Below are 17,792 nucleotides of genomic sequence, written 5' to 3' on the forward strand. Positions count from 1 at the left end.
ATATAAACTTCTCTTGGAAACTGGAAGTCCCACCATGGGGAAAAAAATCAGTGTTGACATCTCTACAAGTCCTAATTGAAATTCAACAGGGGTAGTAGTCACTTTGCATAGTAGTGTGACACTATAAAAATAACCGTACAAGCTGAAACCATGGAACGCAGCATCAATGAGAAAAATTAGGGTTGTTGCATAATCTTTAAACAAAATTCTCATTAAAGAATTCAGAACTGTCAGTTATTAATGTACAGGGAAATGATAAGAGTAAAATGAAAACTAGTACACCAACTTATAACATTAGAAACATTGAAAATTGAAGGTTTAATTTCTTTGTAAATAACATCAACACTAGTTTAAACGGTGTTTGCCTTCTAGTTGTACAAATTACAACACAAAGCACCTTTCCTCTCTGCCTTGGCTTACCATACTCCTGTCTAAGTTTGGATCAGTTTCCAACAGTTTATCCTTTGCAGTGTCAAAGTGTCAAGTATCTCTGACAGGTCCTTTTATGTGAAGCTTTATGTTGACATCACTTTCTCCCAGGCATCTTCATCCTTTTCATCACAACCATTTTCCTCACTTATTGTTAAGTTCACCTTCGCTAAGCTTCTCTGGCTGTATATGTAGTTTCTCAAACAGCTGTAGTGTCTGCATTCCCAGCCAGCCATTTCTTCTAGAATTCCATTTACATGCAATTTGAATTTCCCTTCCAGTTTTATTATTTTTAATTTCTTCTTTCAGTTTTGTTGGCTGAATGGATTTTTTTTTTTTAGGCCAGTAAAAAATTTATTTGGGAAATGGGGAAAAGAATAGAGCTTGCTGAGAAATGGAAAGATGGAAATACATACTAGGATTTGGTGTGGGCCTCTGTAGGCAGAGGGAGCACTGGATAATCTTTAATTATACATTTTTATAAAATGGCATGAGTGTTTATCACAGGGAGTCAAGGAGGCAGGCAACACAAACTACAAACTCTGCTGTCTGTGCATGACCTGACCTGAATAACAGATACGGTCATCAATCACCTGCAGACTTGGAAACGAGTGGGCATGCTCATGATGCACATCTCTTATTTACAGTGATGTGTGGCCTGAAGAGGTAGCCTCTTAAGGTTGTGTGCACTTACTCAGTTAATATGCTGTGTTAACTGAAATTTGAACTGTGTTGTTGGAGGACTGGTAAGTAAACTGCTTAGGGAACTTCATCCATATTGGTCCAAACTGGGAAAAGTGAGAACTATCTGTTTTCCCAAAAAATGGGGGGAAGGTTTTAATTGGGAGATGCTTGTGGGTAGGTTGGCAAAATGTGCTTCTCATACTACTAAAACCCAGATTATAACATTTGCCTTCTTTTACATTGTTTCCAGTGTCTACACTGTCTGAGACCCTGCTAAATGACCTCAGACTATTTTACCTTATTCACCACATTTACAGAATTTTCTCTGAATGAACTTTCTGATGTCGATAAAGGCTTGAGGTCTTGATGAAAACTCTTCCACATGTTTCACATTTGCAAGGTTTCTCCCTGTTATGGATATGCAAATGTTGAACAAGACCTGATTGTTGCCTAAAGGATTTCCCACAATCTTTACATTTATACGGTTTCTCCCCTGTATGGATTCTCTGATGTTGAACAAGGTATGACTTGGCAATGAAGGCTCTCCCACATTCATTACACTTATAGGGCTTGTATCCCGAGTGGATTCTTTGATGGAGAATTAGGCTGGAACTGACATTAAAACGCTTACCACATTCTTCACATTTGTAGGGCTTTTCTCTGGTATGGATTATTTGATGTTGGAGAAGGCGTGTGCTTGCAGTAAAAGCTTTCCCACAGTCCGTGCACTTGTAAGGTCTCTCGCCAGAGTGGATTCTCATATGAACAGTGAGGCTGGAGCTCACTCTGAAGGCTTTCCCGCACACCCTACAATCATACGGTTTCTCTCCAGTGTGAATTCTCCGATGTTGAATAAAGCTAGATCTATGTGGGAAACTTTTCCCACATTCGTCACATTTAAATGGTTTTTTTCCTTTGGAATCGTTCCTTTGGTTTTCAGAGCTTCTCTTGTATTTAGAGCCTTCTCTTCCATCAGGTCTCTGGGCACCAACTCCATTGAATCTTTCAAATATCTCTACTGGGGATTTTATTTCTTCAGAAACTTTCTGCTCTACAATCAACTCCCTGTTGTCAATTTCAAGTCTACCATCTGAAAGAATAAACAGGATATGCAAATATCACTAATTTATTTCACTATGTGGACGTGAAATAAATGAAGGGAAAAATAAGTAAATGATTCTAAATGTTTACAAAGGGGATATAAATCAACTTCCAAAGATATTCATACTTTTGAAAACAAAATAACTGATTATTTTAGCACCTTTTAAATGCCAGGATGATGCTAGACAATTTCACATGAGTTCACTCACTTAATCCTCAGAATAAAAGTGAGGTAGGTATTAATGTCGCCCTAGCATAGCTGAGCTATGAGAGGTTATGTGTTGCTGACAGGGCATTTAAAGTCAGTCTTCTGTCTCCAGTTCACTGCTTGCTTTTCATAAAGGGAAAGGGAAAAGGCCCAGAATTATGAAGAGGCAGAAGAAGCAAGAGAGAAAATAACTTTAGTGAGTGCCACCTCAAGCCCCCACTAAGAGCTGCCTCTCATACTAGAACCCTGGCTAACACTTAAAAGAAATCGAAGGCCTCAGTCCATGTAGGACAAATGGGCCACTGCAGGTCACATTTCCTGACCTGAATCATATAATTCATCCCACAGTAGGTTTTACCTTTTCAGCTCAGTTGTCTGTCACGGCATATATATCCAGCCATTGGAAACAATTCCTGGGTAATCTTTAGAATGCCTGACAATATGTAGTAATGGATGAAAATAGGATTGTGTTACTTGTTTTATATATTTTCTTTATCTTATCATACTTCAACTTATTCAGTGCTACTCTCCGTGCTTCAGTTTCCTCTGGTAAAATGAATATACCAATACAGACCTTCACACGGTTGCAGTGAGGATTACATGAAGATTCATGTGCCTAGAAAAATGCTAGCATGCAGGAAATGCTAGCTATAAGCTAGCATTAATTGAACTGTCATAGCACTGTTTTTACTTCAAGTTAAGCCATATCCATATGTCAGATACTGGTAGTAATATATGCAGTTTCTTTCAGAGGCACCTTTGCACAAAATTGCAAACTAAGGATGATTTGTAAAACATTGATTTGATCCACAAACCCCGAAGCAAAATAAGAGAACTTAAAGACAACCCCTGGAAAAGATCCCCCTCAGAAATAATGAATAAAAGAACAAATTACACTTCTTTGTAACATTGGAGGATCATAGAGACTGGAAGAGGACTCCATAAGTGGTGAATCTAAGAAAAAGAAAAAACAGCGAAAGAGGTAGGAAATCTATGACCCAGACCCACCAGTCCAGACCCTTCTCCCTCATTGGGCCCCAAAAGCTTGGGAGTCAGAGACAGGATGGCTCAGGTCCCTCCTGCTGGGATGCAGAGCATAGAGCCACCCTTAGGTACATGCTAATCAAAACGTCAAATGCCAAAGATGGAGAGAATCTAAAAGCAGCAAGACAAAAATGACTCATCACATACCAAAGAACCTCAATTAGACTAATTGCCGATCTCTCATCAGAAAGCATGGAGGTGAAAAGACTGTGTGGTATGATGTATTTAAGGTACTAAAAATCTGCCAGCCAAGAATTCTTTATCCAGCAAAACTATCCTTCAAAAATATTCACAGATCAACAGAAAATGAGAGAATTCATCACCAAAGGACCTGCCCTACAAGAACTGGTCAAAGGAGTCCTTCATGGCGAAAGGAAAAGACAGGAGAGAGTGGCTTGGAGAAATGTGTAGAACTGAAGGTCTTAAGTAAAGGTAGCCAAATGGATAAATGCAAAACCCAATACAATAGTACCGTATCCTCAATAGATGAACTATAAAGAAAAAGGAGGCTGCAATAAAGTAAGAGAGACAAAACAGATATGACATATAAAACCAAAAGACCAAATGGCTGAAATAAGTACTGCCTTTACTATAATAACACTGAATGTTAATGGATTAAATGCTCCAATCAATCAAAAGACAGACTGGCCAACTATATGTTATTTACAAGACATTCACCTTAGACCCAAAGACATAGATAGTTGAAAGTGAAAGAATGGAAAACGATGCAAATAGTAACCAAACCACAGTGCTACAAAATATATGAGGCAAACACTGGCAAAACTGAAGGAAGTTCTGAAGACACTTCTACAATAATAGACTTTAATATAACACTTTGATCAATAGATAGAACATCTAGATAGAATATCAATAAGTAAACAAGCAACGTGAATAATATGATAAATGAACTAGATCTAACAGAAATACACATTGCAACCAAATCAGAAGAGTACAAATTCCTAAAGTGCACGTGAATTATTCTCCAGGATAGATGGGTCATGAAACAAGTCTTAATAAATTTAAAAAGATTGAAATTGTACAAAGCACCATCTCTGGTCACAATGGAATGAAGCTGGAAATCAGTAACAGGCAGAGAACTGGAAAATCAACACATACCGGAAGTTAAATAACACATTCTTAATCAATGGGTCAAAGAAGAATTCACAAGGAAATCAGTAAATACCTTGAGATGAATGGAAAAAAAACCTTATGGGATATAGATATATTACTGGAATAAAAACTTAAAGAAATAAAGACAACGTAAGACTGTAGAATATAGTGAACCCTATTGCAAAATGATGGACTACAGTTAATAGTACAATTATAAAAATTTTTTTTTCACGAATTGTAACAAATATACTACAGTAATGCAAGGTGTTATTAAGGAGGTATATTTTGTTATTTATGGCTTTTTTCTTAAACCTACAACTTCTCCAATAAAGAGAAAGAAAGAATTAATTTAAAGCCACAAGGCTCCAAGTAAACTTTATTTTAAAAAAACTTTGCTGCCACATGGAATATGGGGTCAGGTTTATGTTAGTGAAAACTCAGAAGAGCACTTACATAATGAGAAAGGATTAATGTTTTCATATAAACAATCAAGAATAAAAGATGGTCAATGGGCAAAATCAGGTGGAAAATTTGAGTAGAAGCAATATTTCAGGGAAAGAGAGAAGGAAGAACAGGTATTACCAGCATTAACTAGTCTCTGGCATCAAGATCTGGTGTCCTCCTTGCCGTAAGAATCATAATCGAATAAGCTTCCAGTTAAACTGGAGACCTGCAGCCCCTACTGCATTATGAGGTTGGGTGCTTTTGTGAAACACCTACAGCAAAAGCCAGGAACCCAGAGTTCCTTCACATAAGCCACAATTCTTAATATTACTTTGGTTCCCAAGGTCAACTAAGGAGCATCTTTGTCCTCCCACTCTCTCCATTCATAGTGAATTGAATACTGCTCCTCACCCTTGTCTTGTGGGGAGAGGTTGGACTGTGGAGATTCACTTTTTAACTCCAGCGTGGTTTCCATAGGTTCTGTCTTCATCTGGGGCACTTCCTGTGTACTAACAAGAACCTACAAAAAATTGGGGACAGATGGGTTCATGAGGTCATCAATATGGAAACTAGAGCTAAAAATCATAGAGGTAAGAAAAAAATTCATGAAAATCCCAAAAGGGAGAGGACAGACTTCTCTACCTTCAAAAATGAATGCACAATCAGAAAGCTGGTGGCTCTAGACTTCACTAGAAAAACGTGCCAGCTCTCCCAACTGCGGAGACCTCCCCACACAGACCTGAATTCCCTTCCCACCTGCTCTCCTGGCTCATCCAGCTCTCTTTCTAAATCCTCCAGTGCAGTCACCACCTGCTGCCCGCTCTCTGGGTGCCGCTCCAGCACCCAGGCCTGCAGCTCCTCGGGCAGGATGATCAGGAACTGCTCCAGCACCAGCATCTCCAGCATCTGCTCCTTGGTGTGGGTCTCCGGCTTTAGCCACAGTCGGCAGAGCTCCTGGAGCCGGCTCAGCGCCTCGCGGGGCCCAGGGGTCTCTTGATAGCAGAACTGCCTGAAACGCTGGCGACAGATTTCCCTGCTATTCGGTTTCTTCCCTTGAAAGCCAGATTCTCTGCAAATATGTTCATCTTCATCCTCTTTTGGGATTAGAAGCCTCGCAGGCTCCTGGGGAACTTGGAGGGACAAAGCTGTAGTTTTTATTGGCTTCATGGTGCGCTGAGTTTAAATAACTCAAAGGAAAAAACGATTAAACTCCGCGTTGAGAGTTACTTCCCTGAGGTTCTTTATAGCGCGGAAAGGAAACAGGCAACTCTTCTATGATGAGCAGAAGCACCTAGATGCCAGCTACATTCTGGCCAAATAAACGGAATGAAAAATCACTATTAGTTTAAAAAATAAGCCAAAATTCGTTACATTCGATCAGAAGGCAAATTCCAGAATAGCCCACAACCAAAGAAAAATTGTGAGAGACAACAGATCACAAACTAAAAGGTAAAGATTCTTCCTTTTCCTGGTTCTTAAACTATTAGCTGCCGCCTCCTCTGGGATTCCACAGCGTCTGCTCATCTCCACGGCACTTGGCAGGTGCTGGAGCCGATTCCCCGTTTTTATATAACACAGTCACATACAACGCTCTCACGCTCATAAAGTACTAGACAGTTTACGAAGTGCTTTCCCAAACACTTTTCTTGACGTCACATTAAAACTGGATGAGCGCTTAAAAAGCACCAAATACAGGGAACAAACAGGAGGCTCTTCTCTCTTTTAAGCCAGCCGTGAGAGCCGGGCCGGTCTGCGGACCACCCTGGGGGCTCCAGCCGGAAGTGCCCGGTGGCGCCAACTGGGAGCGGGAGCCCTCGGCCCGGGCCCAGGCAGCCCGCACGGCAGCTCCCGCGGGAGCCCAGGGACCACCGAGCCTCCTCACTCGCTGGGGCCGCGCCTCGACCCTCGGGCTAGCAAATTCGAATTCCAGGGGGACAGCCGGGAAGTCAGAGTAACTTAACTGACCGTAGAGAGGCAGAGCCTAGAGTCGTCCCAGCCTGCAAAAGCCAAGCTACTTCCGGGCCCTCTCTAGGACACGAGGAGGACTCACCTCTCGGAGGCTCCCAGGCATCAGGTCCCTACCCCAGGAGGGTGGGAAAGCCGCCCAAACTCACCCAGTCATGCATAACACATAAAATACCGAGTTGCTTGTCCGGCCAACACTACACAGCATTTACAGGCTCCATACTTCGTGCTGGTACAGTTATGCTCTTTTGAACACGTGATCTCACTGATCCTGAAAACCAGGCACGAGGCAGATGGACTTCTGATAGTCAGGCTTTGAAACGCAAAGCCTTTTGACCCCGACCTACACAATTTATTCCGGCGCAGTGTCTCCGGCCAGCCCTCTTCACAGAATTCTGCACCTTGCGGACACATTGTACAACCTCTCTAGACTAACTTGGGCTCTAAAATCTGCGGTAAATGTGAATCGCTTTCCCTAACTTTCCATATCTCCATAACCAAGTTTCCCTTTAGTTTTGCTCTTCTACTCCTTTTATGGGTGAAGCGATGGATGAGACTCTCAGAAAGGCTTGTAGAATTTTAAAACGCATGCCTTTTTCTGATTCCCTTTCCTTTTCTCTTGATTTGTGACCAAATTTCGGATATAAGGACATCTTCCAATCTCTGAGTTGCCCAGATCAAACTCCCCTCCTGCAAGGCTTCTCCAGGTCTAGTCTCTCAGTCTTGGATTCTTTCAGTTAACTAAGGCTATAGGTTTAGAGGACCTCACCCACCCCAGGGATAGACATCGAGCCTCAATATAGATTAGAAGGTCAAGTCTTTAGTGATTTGACCCGTTACTCTCTCCAGCTTTTTCTGCTACCACCTCCTCCCATCGAAATTTTCACCAATGCCATTTTGAAGTACTTTCGTTTCCCTCTGCTTTAATCAGTCTTCCTCCCCACTTCCATTCTTTTCCTGGCTTTCTCTTCCTTAGCCTGAGACCTTAGTTTATAGCACTTCTTCCGGTGCCTGTTTTAACACTCGTCATGAAGTGGGCTATGGGTGGAAGGCTCTTTGTCTCTTCAGAGATAACTAAGTTGTTTGACTTGTGGGTGTGGAACGGTAAGAGGCTGCAGTCCTGCCCTTAGAGACAGTGGCAGCGGCTCCAGTCCCAGGAAATGTTTAACAATGCAAGGGCTATAAACTTTAAGTATTTAGGGGAAATGCAAAAAGTAAATATGCTAAAAGCTTATCTAGAATATCTGGAGTCCATGCTAAAAGCTTACCTAAGATGTGGAAGAGATATATGCTAATTGAAGCCTATTGAGAACTGAAACAAAGGGACCATTTGGCCTTTCCTCTCAGTATAAAAGACGTTTGAAAATCTTGTTCCGGGCTCGGGATTCAAACAGAAGTTCCCGAGTCCGGCCGGCTGTCAATAAACCATTTTTCCTTCTCAAAATCATTCTTGAGTCCTGGCCTCTCTATACTCAAATAATTGAACTTCTCTTAAATTCTACAACAGTCACAGCATTACAATTGCCAGCTGGCTGGTCTGCCCCCAGCCGGGTCCCTGTGTCCCCAAGGGCTGTTTCCCCGGTTCCCTATTACAACCCCAGGGCAAACCCAGTACACTGGGATATATTACATACAGCAAGATTTCTCAATGAATATATTTTAAAAACCAGCCTCATGGGGAAATTCAGTCTCACTGAAAAGATCAGCTTTTATCGTAAAGGGTATGAATGATGGACATTTGTGAGTGTATGTGGGGGAAAGCTCTGGCAGGGGGCCAAAAAAGATAAAAAGAAAATTGAGTCAGCAAAGGAAATCAAACCCATTCACGCCCCCAGGGCAGTGATTCTCCAACTGCAGCTGCACAATAAAATAATCACTCTTGGTGCTTTCACAAAACCAGGGCCTTCAGGGAAAAATTTAGCGGGGTGCTAAAATGTCAGTGAGCCTCTAGATCTCTTGACCAGATAGTAAAAACAAGTTGAATACTATGATATGACTTATACGATTTTCTAATTTTTCCTCATTTCTGCCATCTTTTCCCACAGATATAAACACATGTAGCTCCTTTACTCACATCTGCAGTTCTTAAAACTAGATGCACATTGGAATCACCTGAAGTTTGTAAAACTTGCTTATGACTGAGCTAAGTACCTCCAGTTAGACAAATTGGGAAGATAAGGACACAGTCCTCCAGACTGCCAAAGCCACCTAAGGTTTGATCACTTGCTAGAAACACTGATAGAAGTCATTGATGCCTACAATACACACAGTCACAGGACTAGGATACAAATTAACATCAGCCAAGAACCGTGTTGTGCACATCTGGTTCCAAATGCAAAGCTTCCTTTGTCCTTAAGGGCACAGAGTACAACACACACTGAGTATTACTAAGTTGGCTCACCGGAGTGTCTCCGTGTCCAGAGTTTTCACTGAGGCTTCTTCATGTAGTCGAGGTTGAGGGATTCTTTGCCCTTGTGGTTGATCTCGGGTTCCAAGGACGCCCACCCTTGAGGAAGGACTAATGACCTGTGGCCCAAAGCCCCAACCTCTAATCACCTGGTCGACTTTGGGGCTCAGTCAGCCCCCACCCTAAATCACTAATTAGCATAAACTGTGAAGTGTGCTCCCAGGAGGACGCCACGAATAACAAAGACCTTTAACGTCCGGACATTCCTAGAAGCTATGACAAAGGCCAGCTGCCTTTTGGAAGCCGTGCTGGGACCTCCACCAGACCGAGCAAGGTGGAAGCTGTGGCCATTCATTGGTCACCACCGGGACCTGTGGTTTTTAAGAGCTCCTCAGATGATTTTTTTAGTTGTGCTGCCAAGGTGGAGAGGCAATTATTTACACAAATATTTCTATGGCCAAGTGGCCTTGAGCAAGTTATTTTTTCTCCCTGGAACTCAAGTTTTCCATATGTAAAATGGGGATAACAATATCACCTACTTCACTGAGTTGTGAGGAGTAAATACACTAATACACAGCAACCTTTTAGAAAGCACTTAGCACTTATGCAGAAATTACTAAATTAGTGGTGCTAGTAATATTACTATTGTTATGCTGAAAATAAAAGACTTTAAAAAGGAATGCAGAGCAAGTTCACTGAACTAAAGTGGCATAAATGCAGGAGCAGTACCTAAAGAGGTTTCTGTTCAAAAAACTTACTTGGAGGAGCAGCTCAAAGGGCTACTTGAAACAAGGGGAAGGTGGGGGGGACAGGGAGGGTTGAGGACGACAGGAAGTGAGCTCTGTGGAGTGCGGCAGGGGCAGGGAGTGCGACTCCGGCAGGGTATTCCAGTTTGTTAATTAGCAACCGGGATGTTGATGTCAGATTCTGGTCCTTGGGTGAAGACTAGCAGACTTTGCTGGAGTTAGCTTGAATTTTTATTATAGTTCTTCCTCCCAGACTGGGGCAGGTTTTTGCTTTTAAACAGCACCTCAAAGGATTATTGGTATGTTAGCCTCCTTCAGTGAACCTGTTTCTTTCTTTCTTTTTTTTTTTTTTTTCACTTATTTCTCCCCACCCCCTCCTTGTTTGCATTTGTTGTGCCTGCTGGTCTTTTGACGAGACTCTGGGAAGCTCCGAGGTAGGAGGCAGGCGTCTAATCGCCCGAGCCGCCTCCACTCCCTTGTGTCTTCTTTATAATTCCCTAGGTAGAGCGGAAGTTCAAGCAGATGAAATGGTTAGTAAATTCAATTATCATTCTAATCTCACACTACTAATGCTATCCTAGGGTGGGCTACTTGCCCTTGGGAAATTCACCATTTATTTTCCTCAGGAAGCCAAGCTATATTGGGAGGATGGGATGCCCTTGGATATTTCTGAAGAAAAATGCTTGAAAAACAGGTATTTCCTCTATGCCACCTTACAGATAATTGGCATTTTACTTCATATGGGGAAGTGAGAATGGGAAACTCCTTACGTTTTGTGAAAGCTCTTCAGAGGAGAATTCTTATTCCAAAAAAGAATCAGAAATGCAAACACTGCAGAGAGCAATAGGGTAAATCCAGGTATATAGAGTGGATTTTGGGTAAGAGCATACATCTTCCATTGTAAATTTTGAAAGAGTTTTTAAATCTCCTTTTCGTTCTTTTAAATAATCAGCAGTCCATTTTATTCTCCTTGTTGGCATTCCAGATTGCCTATAAATATGTGGTGCTTTGAATTTTCCTTTGAATCAGAGCATCTTATTGGTTCCCTCATTATTTTATGAGTTAAATAAAGTATTTGGCACATTTATTTTTGTTTTCATGAGAGCCAGCATTTTACCTTTTTTTAAAAAAGTACCCTTTAAGAGATTGGAAAGAGTTGAAACATATATATACCAGTGGCAGAAACAAAATAGCAACTTCATTGCTGGTAAGTGTGGCTGGAAGAGGCTGGTTTGAACATGAAGCTAGAGTGGACTTTTGTACTCCTTCCTTCCATGCCCATTAGAACCGTTAGACAACTCCCAGGCAGCTGTGTGATGGACTAGGTACTCTAAAAATACCAAAGCAGAAGGCTGGCATCCCAGAAGCAGAGTAGAACATTTATTCCACCCAAAAGAGAAAGGTGTGTCCAAAAAATGTGAAAGGTCTTACTAACTCTTACTCAGATCATTCCTCTTTCTGTGGGGAGCAGTAAAGGAGAGGTGGAAGGAGTGATGAACGTGTCTTCCCAGTAACTCCAAGAAGCACCTGTGAGTGCAGCAGTACTGCAGGGGGTGGGGGTGGGTCTGTGTTCCCTCCCTCATACTATCTTCCTGTGTTTTTCTAACTCAACCTGTTCTCCAGCAAGAAGTACAACTTGTTTGCGTCTTCAGAGATGCTCATCTGTAGCTCTGGAAAAATTCCTATGAGGGCAGTGGGAACACATTGTCAAAAGAACTGCTACTGTAAAGAGAAAGAAGAGTGCTTTATTACCAGTACAACAATTCGCCAAGTGGGCAACACCCAGTGAAAGCAGGTGTTCCAAAGCATTTAGGGGGCATTGGGAATTTATAGGCCCCCAAAACAGGGGAATGACGGTGTTCAGGCAAGATCTCTTAAAGTGAACATCGAGGAAGAAGTGTTACTAAGCAATTCCTGAGACACCAGGGTTCCACAGAGAGAAAAGTTTTTTGCTAAGCAGGAAAAACAGGCCTAAAAATCTGTCAAAGGAGTTGAGCATTTTTCTGGATTCAAACAAAGGGAGATGGAGTGGTTACCATTACAATAGCAAGTATAAACTAGGTTAGAACAACCAACACAATAGGAAGTATAAACAACTTCAGCAATTATTAACTTTTGTCTGTTTTACAATATGCTAGAAAATAAAACTAAACACTATAATTTGTTAATTCGTAACTCTCAGTTACAGGAGGAAACTTGTCCGAAACTGATTGGTCAGAGCTTGGACTTCTTTTTCTTGTGCTATTTCCTGTAAACCTTATTCTTCAAGATGCACATTCTTGAAGTCTGATTGCATCAGCGTATGGCCTTGTGCATCTCCTTGGCAGGGAGTCATTTTGTAACTAGGGCCTGAAGGCAAATTTAGAATTCCTTTTATAACATGCACATTTTATATCATGCTCTATACTTTTATGTATTTAATAATAATCATCTTGTGAGAATTATTTTCATTTCCCCTAATTAAGCTTTCACATTTCATTTCATATTTCACCTACCTGCAGTTAATTTAACCATGGCAGGAAGCTGAGCCTGTTTTCCAGTAAATGAAACCATTTGGTTCTAGCCATCTGAACCCAAGCTATGGACTTCCAAAGAGAACAATTGGATTTTGCCCGAGATGAATGTCTCCTGAAAATTCTATTGTCAAATGAACCAGCTTTCTTTTCTCCTGCCAACTCGCTCATATTTAATAAAATCAATCAAATGAGTAGTCACCCGTGCTCATAACAAAGAGAAAGAGATGATGGTGTTTTGCATCTTCAGTAGCTGGCATTAGAGGTTCTATTAGTCTGCCAAAGGGGGTGCTAAGGCAAAGTACCAGCAATCTGTTGGGTTTTATAAAAGGTTATTTATTTGGGATAAAAGCTTACAGTTACATTAATGAACACTTATTGGTGCATGATAATTAGAAATACCTCCAGCAAAAAAGAAATGGTTAAATAAAGTAAAATCCCCCGTCGAATAATTTCCAATATTTTCTTTGTAAATAAAGAAAATGAGTGTTCACAGGGAAAAGATTCCAAGAAATGATAAGTGAAAAAAAATTAGAGAATAGTATTATCGTATGACATTTGTAAAAAAAAAAAAAAAAAAAAAAAAAAAACGTTTATAATTGCATATATATGAACGCAAAGAAAAAAGAACTGTAAAGAAATACAATAAACCGTTTGGGGAAGAAGGTAACGTTGTTTTATTCTATACATTTGTGTGTAACAGGCGTTAAAATGGTACTCAGTTGTGACAGAAGAGATAAAACAATAATAATCAGATGCCAACGTAAGCAGGGATGTGCATAAAGTACGAAGGAAACGCCAGTACTCCCTCGACTTTTGAGAGTGGATCTGTGCGCTGCCCCACCAGGCGAGGGCCCGGGTCTGGGACAAAACGAGCAGAGTCCGGCGGTGAAGCAGCCGCGAGCCGACGACCCTCCTCCGCCCTGCTCGCCCGCGGAGCACCAACACCCGCACTCCGCAGCTCGAGACTTCACGCTCCTCTCGCGATACAACCGGCAGGACAACCTGCGGCAACCCCCGCTCTTTAGTAGGCTTTTTTTTTTCCCACCACGAATCTCGCGACTCCCATAAGCTCTCGCGATGCTTCCTCGTTCACTGATTTTTAGGGTTGGCGCTATGGCAAAATTTTAAAGATCAACTTTTAAAATAGATGAGTTCGTTCGCCTTTATTTATACCGTTAAGACCAGTATAGATTTGTTCCAGAATTGGAGAGAGGAAAAAAAAAAACATTGTGTCAGAAGTGGGATTCGAACCCACGCCTCCATTCGGAGACCAGAATCCCCAGAACGAGGAAGCAACGCTTGAGTCTGGCGCCTTAGACCACTCGGCCATCCTGACACTCGGAAGCCGGGGGGAGATTCAGCCCTAAAGTAGACATGCTGGCGCTCCCCGATGACGCTCGCCTACCTACGCTGACGGCGGTTGGTCCCCGCCAGAAAGAAAACCGCCCGTAGCTTGAAGAGGAAAAGGATTTTGTGGAAAAACTGTTGGTGGAGGGAACTGGCCGCGGGCTCCCGGGGCCTGTCGACGGCCACCCCGCCGTGGGAAGGGCGGAAAGAACACCGTTTTGCTTCCGCTGCTTGCTTTGCTTGCCAGTCGCTCATCCTCGGTGACATGGGAGCGTGGGCCTGGACACCCGGAATCTGTGTGTTTAAGATGACACAGTGCGAAAGCAGAAAGCCTGCCGAGGCCCGGGTTCCACGGCCTCAGCGTCCCCGCTGGGCCGGCTTCCGGCCTGGCCGCCCCGGGAGGAGCGTCCTGGGCCGCGGGGGACGGCGGCGGCGGCTGCCGGGGCCCACGTGCCCGCGCCGGGGCCGCGCCGGGGCCGCCCGCTCGGCCCTCACCACAGGCTCGGGATTCAAGTGCGGGTCGAGGCGGGGAGCGGGGCGGAGGTGTCCACGACTGGCGGCTGCTCGCCTGCCGGAACCCCGAGCCGGCTCTGCGCCGAGGCCTCCGAGCCCCTGCCCGGCGGCCCGCGCGCACCTCCCGGGAGCGAACAGAGCTCCTCCCGGGAGCGAACAGAGCTCCTCCCGGCGGCGGGGCCGCTGCGCGCCCGCCAACACCGCGGGTGCCCGACGGGCCTCTGAAGGAAACGTTTTTACCTAGTGGGGTGGGACACCGGGTACTTGTTTTTTTAAACTGCAGTAGTTTGGACTGTGAAGTTCAGAGAGTGAAAGGACAGAGTTGGAAATTTATTAATTAGTTTGTCCGGACAGGTTATTTTCTGTATTTATTAATCTCAAAAGTTTTCCTTTTTCCAGCTATCTCTTTTGAGGAAATAGGAGTTTTGGCAAACCCCAAAGCTGCTTGGTTTTCTCTGCGATTTTCGATCATTCCAGAGAAAATAAGTGAGAAGTACAGGAACAGTGGTCCCCTAATTTACCTCCTTTCAATATAGGAGACTGCTCTTTGGCTGAGTGGCCTCATTTATACTGATTTTTTTTTCTTATTGCAAAATACACACAAATTGAGAAAATACATCAAAAATAAAATTAGAAATTACCTATACCACTATCAACATTTTGATATATTTTCTCCTACTAGTTTTTCTGTCAGATAACTCACAGAAACTTGCTTTTAAAATTAAAGCATTATGACTCTCCTGCCCAATACTTTTCTATTGCAAGAGTTTTAATGACTGGAGGTATTCCATATAAAACTGGTGTTGTTGAATATTTGGTTGTTTTTAATTTTTCGTTTTTATGAGCAATGCTGTGAAGAACATCCTTGTGTACATAATATTTTCAATTGCCTACAATTATTTCCTTAAAAATTTTTAAAAGTCAAATCAGTAATCAGAGTTTATTCAGTTTCAAAGACTTGTGATATATACTGTCCAACTGCCTTCCAGAAATTTAGAAACCCAAAACCTACCCAACACAGGACAGTAACATGAAAAAGTGATAAAAAAACACTTCTAATGGGTGAATATGGTAAGGTGTTGTAAAGGATTTCTATATTCCGTGGTGAACCGATTGCTAATTCATACTTTACCAAATTTTTATTGAGGTGTTCAGCTTTCCTTATTGATTCGTATGACCCATTATATGAAAAATAAACTCTTTGTGAGAGTTTTTACTTACCAAGAGCCGAGGCAGAAATTTCTATTTTTTACAAACACAAATCCCTAAATCCATTAAAATTTGGTTTATTTCCATCTCATGGAAACTCTGAGATATAATATTAACAAGGTGTCCATTTGAAACTTAAAAACCAAATTGTGGCCCACATTTAGTGTCCTTGTGTGTTGGCATACTATACATTTGTTTCATTTCATTCCTGATTATTTTTTGCCCCATCATTTTTTTCTTCCTTTATCCTATGTTAAACTGCTACTTTGCTATAGTTTGTTTGTTTTGCTATATTGTTTTAAAAAGCTTGAAATCCTTTCTTGAATAAGGTAAGCTATAATTAAATATGTAAATGTTTATTATTTACTAACAGTATTTATTGTGTAATAGGAACTCAGGAATTCCAGAGGCCATTCTACATTTTTATGAGAACATAAGGATTTTTGGAAGGCTGGACAAATTATTGTAAAAAAGGGGGACTAAAAAGAAAATAAGTTGACAATGGGGACCTATACCAACTCAAAAACAATTTCATTCTCAACCTTGCAAATGAATTTAACTGTTTTATGTGAGGATCATAAAAATATCTGTTTCTTTCCTATCTGTTCAGCATTTACTTTAGAATAACAGGGGTATGTTGGAAAGGGAGATGATATATCCAAAATGGGATTGACCATAAATTGGTACTTTTTGAAGTCAGGAGCTAGGATGGGTTCCCTGTATATTCTCTCCAATTTTGTATTCTTAAAGGTTTCTTTAGGGAACCAGATGTGGTTCAAGTGATAGAGCTTCTGCCTACCACATGGGAGGACCCGGGTTCGATTCCTGGTGAAAAAAAGAAAGGGTGCCCGCCCGGTGAGCCAGTGCCCATGACAGTCATGCAGCAAGATAATGACACATTAAAAGAGAGACAAAGGGAGAGTCAAGGTGAAGTGCAGCAGAAACCAGGAACTGAGGTGGCACAATTGACAGGGAACCTCCCTCCACATCAGGGGTCTCTGGAATCAAATACTAGAGGAGAGAAAATGAGAAGACTGCAAAAACAGCAGGGCAGGAGGAGGAGAAGGGGGGAAAATAAATAAATAAATCTAAAAAGAAAAAGGTTTCTATAGTAAAGTGTTCACAACAGGGAAACAAAACAAAACCCCAAAACCCATAGCCTCATCAAAAACCAGGTACGGTAATATTCTGGCATATTTGCAGTTTTTAAAAAAATAATGGGTAGACTGAAAAAAGTGAACTCTTTACACTAAAGGAAATTAATTTTATGTATTATATTGAAAATATATTAAGTATATGACATATACTTTAGTATATATGAAGTATAAATATTTTTTTCTTATTCTTGTGTATCCAACCCTAAACTGGGTTTGGCAGTCACATGCCACTGTATTATCACAGCAAATCCTGTATTTGTTCTGAATAGGGATGTGGAAAAGAGGCATGAATGTACCTGAAAAGGCTACCTTCAAATGCCATACCTGTTAACATCCTAGCAAAGCTACTTCCTCTACAATAATCTCACCAAGGCTGGTTCTCTTGGGCTTTCTCAAGAGACCTGACACAGGAGGAACTCCTGGGTTAAACGAGGTGCAGGGGTTTAGTCATTTAATTTCATAATTACATTAACTAAGTTAACATTTATTGCAGGGCCCAGGCAGTGAGCACAGGCACAGCTTCGAGAGGGCCCGTGAGCTAGTTACACATTGTCCCGTGTTCTCCACTGCTTTGCCATTTTTCTCCCTCTTAATGGACTTTGTTAACTTTTCCAAGGACAGAAGCCATGTTTTCTTGCATTCTTTTCAGAAATCAAGTTCAGCTGGGGCACACAACTCTAGTTATTTGAATCAAAGAACCATTGTCTTGTATCTGCAAAGAACGAAAGCCTACAGTGATCCACTGGGAAACTTTGGAGTTGTTTTTTTTGCTGGGAGGAGATGTGTGATTTCCATCTACTCTCTTAGATCACCACAGGCATTAACACATGGCTTTTGTTTACCGTTGACACCTATTAATTTCACCGTCCGTTTGAGTGTGAGGCAATTATCACGTGTACTGTCTCATCTGCT

At 41.9% G+C, this 17,792-nt stretch overlaps 1 protein-coding gene and 1 non-coding gene across 5 annotated transcripts; both read right to left on the bottom strand.

Moving 5' to 3' along the window:
* Window positions 1-286: 286 nt before the first annotated feature.
* On the bottom strand, window positions 287-7,009 carry LOC101412364 (zinc finger and SCAN domain-containing protein 23-like). 4 transcript variants are annotated; one of them, XM_004447397.5, is made up of 4 exons: window positions 5,777-6,996; window positions 5,432-5,540; window positions 2,781-2,855; window positions 287-2,203 (listed from the first exon to the last, which is right to left on the bottom strand). In XM_004447397.5, exons 1-3 carry the CDS (start codon window positions 6,185-6,187, stop codon window positions 2,785-2,787), a joined length of 591 nt encoding a protein of 196 aa, XP_004447454.1. In that variant the 5' UTR covers window positions 6,188-6,996; the 3' UTR covers window positions 287-2,203; window positions 2,781-2,784. The 4 variants fall into 4 exon arrangements, with proteins under 4 accessions (XP_004447454.1, XP_004447453.2, XP_004447455.1 ...); XM_004447396.3 differs by lacking the exon at window positions 2,781-2,855 and having other exon boundaries at window positions 5,777-7,009; XM_004447398.4 differs by lacking the exons at window positions 2,781-2,855; window positions 5,432-5,540 and having other exon boundaries at window positions 5,777-7,003.
* Window positions 7,010-13,884: 6,875 nt separating this feature from the next.
* Window positions 13,885-13,990, bottom strand: TRNAL-CAA (transfer RNA leucine (anticodon CAA)). The gene is made up of 2 exons: window positions 13,953-13,990; window positions 13,885-13,930 (listed from the first exon to the last, which is right to left on the bottom strand). It is a non-coding gene; the product is annotated as a tRNA-Leu (tRNA).
* Window positions 13,991-17,792: the final 3,802 nt, after the last annotated feature.

Source organism: Dasypus novemcinctus, chromosome 22, assembly GCF_030445035.2.
Source record: "Dasypus novemcinctus isolate mDasNov1 chromosome 22, mDasNov1.1.hap2, whole genome shotgun sequence".
In the NCBI taxonomy this organism is placed as follows: Eukaryota; Metazoa; Chordata; class Mammalia; order Cingulata; family Dasypodidae; genus Dasypus; species Dasypus novemcinctus.